The sequence below is a fragment of the Apostichopus japonicus genome, chromosome 4 (assembly GCF_037975245.1).
Source record: "Apostichopus japonicus isolate 1M-3 chromosome 4, ASM3797524v1, whole genome shotgun sequence".
NCBI lineage: Eukaryota > Metazoa > Echinodermata > Holothuroidea > Aspidochirotida > Stichopodidae > Apostichopus > Apostichopus japonicus.
Genome location: NC_092564.1, coordinates 24,378,117 through 24,393,124, shown reverse-complemented (window position 1 = coordinate 24,393,124; position 15,008 = coordinate 24,378,117). Strand labels below are relative to the sequence as shown.

General features: G+C 36.2%; 1 protein-coding gene across 1 annotated transcript in view; it reads left to right on the top strand.

The window, feature by feature from the left end:
* Positions 1–249: 249 nt before the first annotated feature.
* LOC139966891 (uncharacterized) overlaps positions 250–15,008 on the top strand; it is a 40,128-nt gene continuing 25,369 nt past the window's right edge. Inside the window, exons 1-21 of the mRNA XM_071970351.1 lie at positions 250–1,924; positions 2,293–2,415; positions 2,814–2,939; positions 3,778–3,954; positions 4,685–4,855; positions 5,345–5,458; positions 6,216–6,341; positions 6,904–7,058; positions 7,335–7,499; positions 7,768–7,956; positions 8,276–8,768; positions 9,194–9,376; positions 9,900–10,019; positions 10,493–10,695; positions 11,518–11,605; positions 11,947–12,150; positions 12,442–12,555; positions 12,787–13,047; positions 13,598–13,762; positions 14,036–14,217; positions 14,694–14,874. Coding sequence (XP_071826452.1) covers positions 265–1,924; positions 2,293–2,415; positions 2,814–2,939; positions 3,778–3,954; positions 4,685–4,855; positions 5,345–5,458; positions 6,216–6,341; positions 6,904–7,058; positions 7,335–7,499; positions 7,768–7,956; positions 8,276–8,768; positions 9,194–9,376; positions 9,900–10,019; positions 10,493–10,695; positions 11,518–11,605; positions 11,947–12,150; positions 12,442–12,555; positions 12,787–13,047; positions 13,598–13,762; positions 14,036–14,217; positions 14,694–14,874 — 5,200 coding nt within the window. The 5' untranslated portion in view covers positions 250–264. The remainder of the gene's footprint in view (positions 1,925–2,292; positions 2,416–2,813; positions 2,940–3,777; positions 3,955–4,684; positions 4,856–5,344; positions 5,459–6,215; positions 6,342–6,903; positions 7,059–7,334; positions 7,500–7,767; positions 7,957–8,275; positions 8,769–9,193; positions 9,377–9,899; positions 10,020–10,492; positions 10,696–11,517; positions 11,606–11,946; positions 12,151–12,441; positions 12,556–12,786; positions 13,048–13,597; positions 13,763–14,035; positions 14,218–14,693; positions 14,875–15,008) is intronic.

Here is a 15,008-nt window from a genome sequence, read left to right as displayed (position 1 = left end):
GCTACCGAGTCAACTGATGACAAAACCTCAGATTCTCCTATCAGATCAATTACATCAGCATATCCTCCTACAGAAGAGTCAACAATTGGTACAGACAGTCAGCAAAATGAGCAAACTAGTGGTAAAACTGAATCATTTAGCAGATTTGGAACAACTGAAGTGCATCCATCTGAAGGTCGCACAACACTGTATATTACCCATGAGAAGACAAACGGTTTAACCAATGATCGAACTCTAACGACAGAAGCTGCTCCAACAATTGAAATGGGAACTTTCGAAGCTACAGAGTCAACTAAAGACAAGACCTCAGAAACTCTTATCAGATCAATTACATCAGCATATCCTCCTACAGAAGAGTCAACAATTGGTACAGACAGTCAGCAAAATGAGCAAACTAGTGGTAAAACTGAATCATTCAGCAGATTTGGAACAACTGAAGTGCATCCATCTGAAAGTCGCACAACACTTTACATAACTCATGACAAGACAATCAGTTTAACCTATGATCGTACTTTAACGACAGAAGCTGCTCCAACAATTAAAATGGGAACTTTCAAAGCAACCGAGTCAACTGATGACAAGACCTCAAATTCTCCTATCAGATCAATTACATCAGTATATCCTCCTACAGTAGAGTTAACAATTGGTACAGACAGTCAGCAAAATGAGCAAACTAGTGGTAAAACTGAATCATTTAGCAGATTTGGAACAACTGAAGTGCATCCATCTGAAAGTCGCACAACACTTGACATAACTCATGACAAGACAATCGGTTTAACCTATGATCGAACTTTAACGACAGAAGCTGCTCCAACAATGGAAATGGGAACTTTCGAAGCAACCGAGTCAACTGATGACAAGACCTCAAATTCTCCTATCAGATCAATTACATCAGCATATCCTCCTACAAAAGAGTCAACAATTGGTACAGACAGTCAGCAAAATGAGCAAACTAGTGGTAAAACTGAATCATTCAGCAGATTTGGAACAACTGCAGTGCATCCATCTGAAGGTCGCACAACACTTGACATAACTCATGACAAGACAATCAGTTTAACCAATGATCGTACTTTTACGACAGAAGCTGCTCCAACAATTGAAATGGGAACTTTCGAAGCAACCGTGTCAACTGATGACAAGACCTCAAATTCTCCTATCAGATCAATTACATCAGTATATCCTCCTACATTAGAGTCAACAATTGGTACAGACAGTCAGCAAAATGAGCAAACTAGTGGTAAAACTGAATCATTTAGCAGATTTGGAACAACTGAAGTGCATCCATCTGAAGTTCTCTCGAACCATTTAACTACAGACGGAACCGAAGAATACACGGGCATCTATGGAACATTTGTGTTTACATCAAATGACGAAACAACACTGGAATCAAACACTGAATCTACAACTGTGTCTAATATGAATGATCCACCCTGGGAAGCAACTGGCCGAGGGATGACTGTTCCAGTTACTTCAAGGAATGTTGAGCAGACTTCTGTTAGCCTTAATATCCCCAAAACAACACTCATGTCAGGCAAGAAAACTGTTGAAACCACTGGATTTTATACAAAAAGTACATCTCTGTACCCTGATATTTCAAGTCCATTGGTAGCTACAATAGCTGACGTGTCTCCTAGTCGGCAATATGATATTAGATCTACTCCGCCTGATAATAATTTTGAAACTACGACAAGTAGGGCACACCATACACCTAGTCATACACAGGACAGCAACACTACTGGAGAGAAAAGTACAACTTCGACATACCCGAACAGATCATCGAATAGTCGCGTAACTGAGAACCTCTTTACCACATGGGAGAGAAGTACTCAATTACATTTACAGACTGTATCAGGCACTGTGGTTAACAAGGAATACACCACTCAGGATTATTTCAGTACATCTTATCACAGTACTGCAGAACAAGGTATGGGCACTTGTTGTAGATTCTGTATACTTCAGGATTCCCCCACTCATTCCTTCACATATGGTGTTGAAACCATTATTATATAATTGTATGGAAATCAGAAAGTAACAACCCGCCCACCCAGTAAATTAGAAAATAGCCACTGAGAGGTCAATAAAAAAATTAAAGCTGCCCATAAAATAAATTATTATTTAGGTCACTATTCTAAATTTCTTTATCGGGGTTCTTGAAGCAAGATCTCAAAGTTTTGCTCCAAGATTACTTTTTGGGGCTTGCTGACATCATGGCATAACTTCTTAGCCATAACCTTTAACTTTGTAACGTAAAGTATGTATTCTCGATAAACGTTCTGTTGTCTTTTCGTATAGTGTCTTGTCCAATGGGATTGGGCTCATGTCAAGATGGAAGTTGTATTCCCGAAGAATATTTTTGTGATCTTTGGCCTGGTGATTGTCCTGACTTCTACGATGAAAGCGTTGCTGCAGGATGTCGTGAGTGACTATTTTTATGAAACGGTTCACAATTGTAGCCCCTCCTTCTAAGATTTATGAAGCTAGTAGCCAAACTTCTTATTTTCACGTTCCTAGTTGAATATGCACACAAGGACGAAACATATCGATTTGCGAAGGAGGCTTTGATTTTACAATTATGCTTTCATATGTAGTGGCGTTTAGTGATGGAGGAAATTTCTTTTCAACATTTTTATTTAGTGAATGACTAAGAATTTATAACTATGGTTATCGTTTAACTTTCAAATTGTACTACCCCAATACGCGTCACAGAACGTTTTGCTTTAGCTCACTCACAGGTTGGTCATTCAAAATAATTGATCTGCTCGCATCTGGCGAAGTATTTCAAATTCACATCTTTTCTATCTTTCCTTTAACAGCACCATGTAATGAATCAACAGAATATAGATGTCCCGAGGGTCTATGTATTCCCCAGTCTTACCTCTGCGATGCTTATCCCTATGATTGCGCTAATAACTTTGATGAATCAGATGAAATGTGTGAAGGTATTCTTGCTGGGTTTTTTTAACTACTTGTGATTCACTTATCATTGGATCTTTTGGAGCGATGTGCCAATAACAATATTTTTAGAAGTGCACTTTTTCTCAACATACCCCATCAGTTTGTATGCAGCATCTCACGATAGCAGTCTACTTCAATATTGTAGAGCGAGTTTTGGTTAACGCCCTTGCTTGACAGATCTGGATTTGTACTCGAATTAGAAGGATATCGTAATCATTGGTTTGTATTATTGCCGGCAATTAAAAAACATGTTACACGTTACATGTCATTGGAATTCTTTACTCATGATTCAACATTGCTTTGAGAGAAGAAGTAAACCCACGCAAACTCAACTTTAACTTTAAACCGTGTGTTTTGCTTGATTAGCGAAAATCGATAATTTAAAGGGTTCCTAACGTATACTTTCAAGACCTTACTTTTTTTTTCATTTACTTCACACTAACAGATGGATTGGAAATATTTTACACAACAGTATAGACAAACACATGATAGTCAAAATGTTTTTTGTTCTAAAAATGTAACCATTTGATATGTCTTCGACCAAAGATAATGTTAGATATTGTATTTTCGAGAATATGAATTGACTTTGCTTATTGATTAACTTGTTCTTTTTTATTTGAATGACAAAGTGGGTAGGATGTCAAATATCACTTAATTGTGAAATCTGCCAGAAATCTGCTAGCTAAGCTAACCCATATATGCAAATTAAATGTTCATAAAACTCTGGTTATCTTCATTCACAAAAGTATGTTACAGTATTACCATATCTCTCTACATCCAGAGCTATTGCCATATATTTCTTTTTGTATATTTTTGTTACAGGAACATGCAGAGGTATCGAAGCACCAGTAAATGGTGTGGAAGTTGGTACATTCAAGTATTTTTACAAATCCGGAGAGAATGCAGAGTTTGCATGTTTGTCTGGTTACACTCTTGTTGGAACGGATACTTTATACTGCCAAAATGGCACTTTTAACAGTTCTGTCCCGACATGCCATGGTAAGCAATATTTGTCTGTAATAGTTCCATTATATCAGACGCACTGTTCGAAATCCACGTTTAAACTCTCTCGAATTTGCGCCCAGGAGAACAGGCTGTTGTCGGTTTATTCATAGACATAATCTTGGGATTTCGGGCATTATTTGTATTACAACATTCATATTGACAGACAAGTGAGAAAGTTTGGGATTGAAAAAGATCTGGTTTTATGATAGTTTATGTTAACTATGTAAGTAAATATACAATTAGCAATAACGAGAAATCTTTTAATAGCTATAATTACCTACCAATATGTTCATCAGTGTAATTATTACATTATAAGCTACGTGTACTACTAAATTATATGGAAATACAAAACTGAGCCAAATAAGCCGTTATTTGGCCAACGGTTATCCATTTTTATGCTGTGCGCATTACTTTGATGTTGTCCTGCTGCAGTGCATATAATTTATATTATTTCACGTGCCTTCAATTCATAATAATTATCAGATGAAGCATTTTTTTACTCCTGACCTGATGCAAACACAGGCTGTCTAAAGTCCATTAATGACAGACATTAACTGTTTCTACTTTGCGAGAAACAAACTCGAGCAATATTTTAATGATCGTTAGTCCAACCTGCTATTAAACTTGCTATAAAGTGATTATTCAATGCGTCTGATTTAATCATATCATAGAATGGTACTCACGGACAGTTAAAAGGCAAGTCAGTTTATTATTTCCTCCACAGTCAACTGTCCCCCACCTCAGCCTCCTGTCTACGGCGACTACTCTGGATCCCTTAATCACGGAGAAAGTATCGTATTCACCTGTGACGATGGCTACGTGGTCACTCCATCTTCATCGAAAATCATTTACTGCCAAGATGGATCCCTAAATGATACAATACCAACTTGTGAAGGTATGTGTCAGTTGCATTTAGAAGTCAACTTACAAAAGTTAAATATTTATTAATGAGAAACAGAATAAATAAGTTGAACAAAGGTAACGTCTTTTAATTTCATAGTTCGTGTGGCCTGCTTGGGTCATTCAATGACGTTATAACAATATATATATATATATATATATATATATATATATATATATATATATTTAACTTAACAGATGCCACATCTTTTTAACAAACATGACACTTTTGTAACAAACATAACATAAACATAACATAAACATAGATGTAATGTCATTTAAACAGAAGCAACAACCAAAACCCACATTTTATTATTTTTTTCAATATTAATTAATCATTGATAAAATATAGTAAACAATGGTGATTATTTCTATTCTCGAAAAGTTCTTCATATGTTTAATTAATAGGACAATATTATTTCATATTTTACTTCATGGATTCCTGACTGATATTGTACTTTTTTTTTGCAAACTTAAACAACAGAACTTGATGAGTGCACGTCGTCACCGTGTTTGAATGGAGGAACATGTATTGATTCTATCAATAGCTATCTGTGCGCATGCACGGAACATTGGATGGGTACACTGTGTACACAAGGTAAGTTCTTTCAGTTCGATGCACAACTGTCTAACCTATTTCTGTGTAAAGTGCATTTTATGACACACCCTAGGTACTACTAAATAGCATTACATTGCGTGTTGTTAGATTGCTTGTTGTCCCGTGTTGTTAGATTTACGTGTAGTGATATTTCGAAACGACTAAACCTGTTCAAGTTTTATCGACATGCTGTGACACTTACTCTAACATTCAGCACCATGACCTCCCCATGTGTAGAATAGTAGTGATGGAGTATGAAGCTCTCTGATAATATGATAATAGTTTCCCAGTGCATCCATATTCAGAAGTTTATTATGCTGACAACGTCGGTGAGACTGTTACTCAGTTTAACCCAAAACATAGCTGCAAATCTTGATGACGTTATGATCTTAAATGCAAAGTCACATGATGTGCAGAAAAAAAAACTATTTTGTCACAATTTTAACGTTACTCTGAAGAAGTATGCTCCTCAGTTGTGCATATCTTGTTACATAGTAATTATGCAGTAATTAAGAGTTCCTCGGCATCTAAGAGATTATAATAGATGAAAGATGTATAGAACCTGCGGTAAAAACTTTGGTGCGTAATTGTATAAATATCGTTTTCTTATCCTCCAAAACAAAGCAAATGTGTCAATATATCATCTTGTCACTCCGTTGTCAGTGGTTTAAGCAAGCAATTATTTAACCAAAGTAATAATTCCATATTTTAAGGTTTCATAATGAAAGATTGACAAAATGCCTCTTTTCGTTGCTAGACGTCAATGAATGCTTCAACACATCTCTGAATCTTTGCGATGAGAATGCGGATTGTTACAATACCAATGGATCGTATACTTGCGTATGTAAGGACGGATACAAGGGTTCTGGCTTTGTGTGCAGAGGTAAGTCAACATACAAGATATCAGAGTTACATCAAACCGATTGAAATATGTTACCAATATTACATATTGCAACAAGGAATGGGACTTCCGGGTATTGGCTCGACCAATGAGGGACATGTTGCAGTTAATAACTTGATCTTCCATGAAAGAGATAAAAATGCACGCGAATTATTTCTCATGTATTGTGTAGACAGGACTGACGAGAAGGGGTTACAGCCCAGGTAATGGAGAAATATGGATAAATAATACTTTCATTCTCATAATATACTTTCGACACTCCTGTGTGTACATGTCATTAAAAAGATTAGAATGCTTGAAATTTACAGCCACCCGTCACTGATTTTGATCCAAACCCACTTGTCTTCAACTTTGAAATCCATCTAGTTAATGGATCATGAGATTCTGTACTGAATTCTTACTGTAACTGATAGAACACAACTTGTTAGAAATTGCTAGTCCGGTGTCCATTCTATGACGCAACATTTCAGTACTTTCGTTAACAAAAATCGTGTAACTTTTCAATTTAATATAATTTGGTTAATTTTATTATTTTGTATTTCAGAGGATTTCTTCTTTCCATATGGCGACTCGGTAGGAGATTATCGGTTAAGCCTCAATCACGAGAACAGTGACAACCAATTCATGGAATTCATATCTGAAACTTTTGAACCACCGGCTGGCTTTCCTTTCTGGAATGAGTTCTTTTACAAGCTTTATGTAAATATGAACTTCTTCTTATAATTTCCTTTTCGAAAAGCGACATAGTTTGATTCCATTTTTAGCTGTCATTTTAAGTATGCGTTTTCTATAGACTTTGGTTTGTAAGAGTAGACCTTAATAACAGTAAGGTTTTCCTTATCGCCTCAAGTAGTGTATGTACAGTACAGTGGTTATAAACATAAGTCGAAATATAGATTAGAGAAATATGCATTATATATTACTTTAAAGAAATCAAAATAAATGAATTTATTTTTGTTAATATACATATATTAGTTCACAGAAAATGGTGTAATACTGTTTCTGCGAGAGAACGAAGATAAGTACGGCTTCCCTCACCCCTATGAAGGTGGATTTACGTCTGCTGCCACCGATCGTATCGTTGCTCCTTTCTGGGCAGATGCGGATATGACACAAGGGATCGGGGAAGTGTTTTATCAGGTGTGTATTTCTATAACTCACATATACAATACTTAGAGACCATGTTCATTCTTACATTATCCTTCGACAGCTAATGAAGCACATGCACAGTTCGTGTTTTACCAATTCATATTCATTGTTTATAATATTCATATATATTTTGGCTCGTTTTACGAATCCATTCTGATGCAATAGATATACTGACTGATTTGGGAATTTCACCGTATGAAGAAGATATTGCTTGAAGAAAAATGAGTTTTTATTAAAGTCTATATTCTATCCTTGTCAGGTCTATGACTCGAACTCAACAAACTTCACATCAACTAAAGAAGCAGTGTTAACTGAGGCCAGTACCAGAATCAGAGACTATGATCTAACTCTGCTGAGTGACAGCAACGTGACCTTCGAAGCCAATTGGATGTTATTAGTCACGTGGAGAAATGTATCAGCATACACTTCGGAATACTTAGCAGATTATGTAAGACAAATCAATATTTCCTATTCATGGAGGATTTATCAACGCCATGTTACGTCTTGAATTGATGTATTGATGATTGACTGCAATTAAATGATATATTGGATATTCATGAGTCTGAACAAAATTAAAACATGTTTGTCATAGTCCAGCTTGCCACTGAAAGTCATGATCACCACTAACCTTCAGTTTCGCAATGTGTTCAGATCCTAAAAATGTTCGTACAGTTTGGGTGACAAATGATTATTTCATAGGTATATTCTTTGCTGGAAACTATCGTTAGCAAGCTAATAATTTTGCCTTTAATATTTTCCTTTTACAGCCAAATACTTTCCAGGCAGCTCTGATGACTGATGGCATATTTAGTTTTGTCATCTTCAATTACATGGAAGACGAGATGCTCTGGAATACAGACCTCTTGTATTATAAGGACGCTATAATCGGATATGGTGACGGCAACGGAACCTATGATAATACCCATCTCCAATCACCATTCACCTCAGTAACTTCACGCTATCGCCCAGATCAGCTTATCGGTAACACTAAATTACAAGGACGATGGTACTTCCGTCTTGAAAATAACACAGTGGATACATTAAACCATAAACAGCAATGTCTAGACTGGTATCACAGACAACCAGACCCATCTACTTGGAGTAGGACCCTGGGTACCTGTCCGTGCGGCTTCCAACAAGGTAGAAGCGATAACACTTACTCCAGAAGTAGAAGCGCAGAGCTCAATCAGGTTGATCCGGTGTATACTACAACCAGGCGATTTGATGAAGAACTCCTTGAAGCTATATCTGGAATGGAAGGTTAGTAGATATAACAACAAATATTTAGACTCAAATGTAAAACATAAATTAAACAAATATTGCAAAGAAAATATAGGATTCGAACAGTTCTTGGCATAACCAGATCTACTTTTTTCCTTGTGATATAACAAGACAAGCGACAGAAAATAGAAAGTAGTGTAAGTTACATTTGTTTTTCAAGTAATACAGTTTATATACGTGAAGAAACTAAATTGGAAAACATTTTCAGTAGTAGAACCTGATCGAATTTCTTTTATATCAATAATTGAATATTGCCTTAAAAATGTTTGGAAATGTTCTAATTGTTTGTTACTGCACCATATATATTATTCCGTTCAGCTCATGAGGGAGACCTACTTCACATCGGTTTATTGCTACGTGTTTATGCTAATCAAAAGTCGTTCTAAATTTGTCTGCATTCACAGGTGAACCGTTCTGTATACAGACAACTCTATCTAATGAATTCGGAGCTGGTATGAAGTGCTGTTACCGTGACGACCATTCTCTTATTGAGGGTTATCAGACATTGTGGAGGAGCAGCTTCATTCAAAGACATCAGTTTATTTATGGAACTTATATTGATGAAGTCAAGAGACAAGATTGGATTGGTGAGTGAAGACAAGATTATCTTTAATATGATTCATATGCATTACCTTAAAAAATAGAGTTAATTACAAAATATGAAAGACGCTTGCAACACATTGCAAGATTGTAGTAACATTAATTAACTTTTCCATTCAATCATTTAGTTTTGTATTGATTTACGTGCCATTACTAGTTTTCACCTGGTATTTTGCAGTTGATTCGATTGTAACTCATTTATCAAAGAAACAAAATTTTCTTAAGTTTTGTATGGATTTATGAGGAAATGGTAAAATTAAGAGAGGATTTGCCATATTTCATTATTGCACCAAAACATATCTCATTTCGAAAGAAAACTTGTACAAAATTATAGAACCATGATGAAATTATACATTTCTTGTTGCTAGCTGTTGACCGAAATTTCTCCTTGGAGAGGGGGGGGGGGGTAACATGTGCGTAATGTAAACTTATTTTACAAACAGTGACTCTTAGAATTTGCCTTGTTCAACTTTGGTGGTGCAATTTAGTTTAATGTTTAACTTTATACAGATGAAGACCTGGTTCCTCGATATGATTGTTGTGTAGCATCTCAAGATCCATCATTCTGTGCCTTGTATGAAGAGAAGCGGCCAGCAGGGTCATGTGATGGGTATTTACCCCCTCAAACTGGTGAGATTAATTCATTGTTGTACAATTATTGTATACATGCACCTTTTCCTTTACAAGTTTTGCATCAAGTGATATCCAAATCATTCCATCATGGTCACAAGTTGTGCACAAAACTTCACTTTTGAAATGACCTTAACTTCCTACTCCTTCCAATGGAAGAATATCTATGCAATTACCTAGCCAGAACAAGTGAAAGACATGTGCACAAAAAAACAACACCATTTCATTAAGAAATGACCCTGAATAATGTATCCTCCATTGGTGTAGAATAACCAAAAGATCGAAAGTTACATTTTTGCCATATAGAGGACTGATGTGTTTTTTGTGTGTGTTGAGATATTGCTGGAGAGAAACAATATTATGAGGTAAAATAACACAGCAACCCCTTCATTTATGATGTACAAAACGTTATGAGATTCCATCTGGGAATGGAGGAATATGTTGAAATATCCCATGTGACTTTTTCTTTGTAGGTTGGATGTTTGGTGATCCTCATATGGAAACCCTTGACAAGTACCCTTACACCTTCAATGGACTCGGAGAGTTTACCCTAGTAGATATAAACAACGGCCAGTTTGTACTCCAAGGGAGAATGGAGCGAGCCTTGACTGAGACTGACATTGCAAATGGAACAGTTTTCACTGGATTTGCAGGAAAACTTCAAAACTCAACGCTGGTGAGATGCTGTTTTAAATTTATCATATTACTAGCACGCCCTCATAAGTACGTTTGTTAAGAACCAGACAAATTGTCTGACTGAGAGAGATACGTTGTAGCAAACACAAGATTTACCTCACTCCTCACGTACCTGTCTCCTTTACTTACGCTGGTAACATTCTTGCACTGCGCCCCCCCAATAACCCTATCTAAGGTCACTATCCGCCTCCTTCCGAACCTACCATTCAGAAGTATACACGAGTGTTTCACACAGGATTTTTCAACCTTTGTTTCACGGCCGGGTTTGCATTCTTGGTGCACTATTTGAAGGCAAAGAAGTTTATATACTCTCCCAAACAGTGCATTTGTGTTTGAGGATTGTTGGTACTTCCATGTATTGTAAGCAGCAGCACCTTACCCGAATACAATTATTATGTTGTTTGCGTTAGAGACTATACCTGTTTGAATAAAAAGGAAACATTTCCTGTCTTACAATCAGTAAAATTCATTCGTAACATATATCATAGTTTTCTCTATTCTGTATATTTGATTTAAGAAGCAAATCATATATACATTGAAAAGTATCGTTTCTAGATTTCATTTACGGCTGCACTAGTTGGTAATAGATTAGCGCGCTGTAGATCCATCACTGCATATACATACAGAATTGCACTTGAAGCAAACATTGGGAATAGTTTATTTGGATCATTTTCTATAAATCATAATAATGATATTAATTATAATAACTCATTAATATAATATATTAATATAATATAAAATAATATAATATAATTAATATAATAGCTAATTAATTAATAAGAGTAACTGTTTGCTATTTCAGATCGAGATTTATCTGAATGAAGATCGGACAGATTTTGAAGTTACGGTGAACTCTTCAATTAAGGTCAATAGAACAGATCTAATGAGTGGTATGTGTTAAATTCCTTTCATTTTTGGGGTCTCCCTTTCCCTCCCTTACCGGTCCTCCTTCTCCAAACCCCTACCCTCACCAATGGACGTAGGCGGCGGTTGTTATCCCCGTCCGCAGTTATTTGTTGAGCACCAGCTGTAAAATTCGCCAATGATTTCGGATATACAAAAAGATGCACGGATTTTTGTATCTCTTGGCAAACTCCTCAAGAAAAATCAGTTATCGTTTTCCTTAACCTAATCTTACATTTTTTAATTACAATTCAAACCCTTAATGATACAAAGACATATAATTCCTTCATATTCGCACTACATCTCCTATATCCTTCCCCCTTTACAGTGCCATTCTATTCGGATGCTGATCCTAACTTCTACATGGAAGTGGATCAAGATAACTTTACCAATGCTAATGGATCAGATCGTCTGGTTGTTTACTGGGTCTATGGAGTCTCTATATCGGTTGCCATGTCAACGCCAGGAATGTTAGATGTTTTCTTTGAGGTGCCAAATAAGTTCAAAGGCAATTCTACCAAAGGCCTGTTTGGTGAGTCTTGTCGAACATTCCCTTCGTTATGAAGTTCCTCTAGTCAGTCGGTCTCCGTATAATATAGACTTAATTACAGAAGTATCGTGATTTGTTGCTGACATTGATAAGGTGCAAGAATGAAACTGTTTGCGACTAAAATGAGTCCGTTTTAGGCTTTTTTTGTGTGCATATTCCTATTCCATTATGAAACATATATGAGAACGAGAAGATTGTTAAATGAGGAGTCGTTGACCTATTCATAATCAAACAGGTTGAAATCAAATATTTTTTTGTTGTTTTAAATTTCAGGTGTTTGGAACGATGATATGATGGATGACTTTTTAATGTCCAACGGATCAACTCTCGACACACACGGAAGAAGTAATCTCACTGACAGAGAAGTTTTTACATTTGGCCAGTCATGTGAGTGTGTTTCAGACTATTCATTTTTATTCTGCCCTAGAGAGAGACAGATATATTTTATCTTTGGTGTGATCCATTTTTTTTTTGCTTTACATGTCCATATCATTGCGAATATTACAACTATTACTATTAGAACCAAAAGCAGCGGCGTTTGTTTAATTTCAGAAACGCATGGCACACTTTCATAAATATTAATTATGACGTCATGTCTTCTTTTTTGGGTCTTTATAGGGCGTGTTCCTCCCGAGAAATCTCTATTTTCGTACAAAGATGGCATGACCTGGAATGACTACAATGATGTTGAATTTATTCCGTCATTCTTGGATGAGCTGATTGGAAGTTACGAGAACCAAACTCTCTACAGACTAGCTTCAGAAGTGTGTGGAACTGATATCCAGTGTTTGTTTGATTCGTTGGCTATGAGGGATGTATCTATCGGGTTGAGCACCAAACGAACGGGATTTGTTCTACAAGATGATGCACAGTGGCTCGGTATGTAATTTGACGAACTATGCTTTACTATATGTACTGTATATAACGGTGTCTTGGCACCAGCAAAGATTAGCTCTTTACAAATTAAAAGTAATCAGTTTATTTACATTGCCTCGCAAATAACTGTGGACTCAGACGAATTACCGTTTTCTTCAACCACGTGCACCCACTAAGCGTGTCTGGTATGATGCAATCATTACAACTTAATTACACTGTTTGTGCAGGTTGCAATTCGATACCATTCTCAATTCAGACTGAACAGCCTCCTGAACATTAAAGACTACTTTTGAAACATAAACTCTTTACCGTTTCAACTATTAGCATGTCGTACAAACAATCAATTTCTACCTTAATTTATTCACTTTTTAAACAATTTGTAAACGAGTTAACCAGTCTACCTCAGCCAGAAACGTTTCCTTCCTTTCATATTACAACTAATTTTTCGATAATTTCTAAACATAAAATATCCGTTATAATTTCAAACACACTTTTAACACACTCTTTCCATGAATTACCAGTGTTTTTTTTTTCCTATCTATCTCTCAAACAGCCAACTTTCCTCCAAATATCACTGAAGGAGAGACGTTGCTCTTGGCCGAAGTTGGTGTTGAGAGTCAGATGCGGATAAAGGCGTACGACATTGACGGGGATACTATCTCATTCTCACAACAATATCCTATATCAAACTCTACATTACAACAGATAAGTTCTACTGGTGAGTTTATTCCAAAAAATCCGTATAATTCCTCTCCACAAACATCATTGAAATTCTTATAAAAACATCATCTCCTGTTTCACAGATTTCTTTTTAAGAAGGTTCACTACGATAGCTTTCATATGTATTGAAAACCACTTTATAGACTAACCGTGGAATTTTGTTAAAATATCTGTAATGTAATGTTGTGTAATACTGTTATATGAGATTTTCATCTGGTCACTCTTGATAAAAAAAATTAAACATGTTGTCCCGAATTTTGTTAATTTACAGTCGCCGTATTTACGTGGACGCCAGTTGATAAGGAACCTGTACAAATTGGAATCGTGGCTTCTGATGGGCGAAGTACTTCTCTTCTTGTAACAGATGTCATCATCTGTAGCTGTCTCAATGGTGGAACTTGTGATTATGAAAACTTGGTGGACAGTTCTGCCCTTTTGGAAGATCATTTTGCAGTAAGAGCTCGACTTTTAGCATTCCTAATATTTATATAGGCTGTCGTAACATTTTAAAGTATATGTGATTCAAATTTAAGCAATGACGCCAACAAAAACAAAAAACGTTTGCGAGTAAGTATGTCTTCTAAAGTTTAGGTCAACTTTCTCTATTTACTAACGAAGTTGCAAACTTGTAAGGTTGTATTTTTCCCTCCATCTCTCAAAGGTCAAACTATGCTGGACTTAAATTGACCTTTTTTGGAGGAATTAAACCATTCGAAAAGAATAAAAATAACGATGTTGGAAATGACATTAAATGTTGAGTAAATTGATTTCCTTAAACCTTGATTTCTTGACGATTTTAGAATTCATTTCATACGTATTTAACTTAACGCATTGTAGGTATGTTGGTTTCGTTTCTGCTTCGTTTGTTTCTATGGACTCGCTTTCCACTTTCTTTTCTTTATAATTAACGCTTATATTTGTTCTGTCAGGTTGCCACTTGCTTATGTCCTCCTGCGTGGACCGGTGACGACTGCAGCGAAGACTACGATGCTTGCCTGGATAACCCTTGTTTCCCAGGTGTTACATGTAAAGATGAAATAGCTCCAGAAGCTAACGCAACTTGCGGCCAATGTCCTACCGGACTGGACGGCAATGGATTCAAATGTTATGGTGAGGGGATTCATGCATATTCATTGTTCCTTGTGGTAACCAGATCCGATTTAAGTATAGTGAGTGGAAAGTAACCCGAGTTGTATGGGGCTTGTCTTTATTCAGTGGAGTCAGTATAGGTCACGTGATAGTAA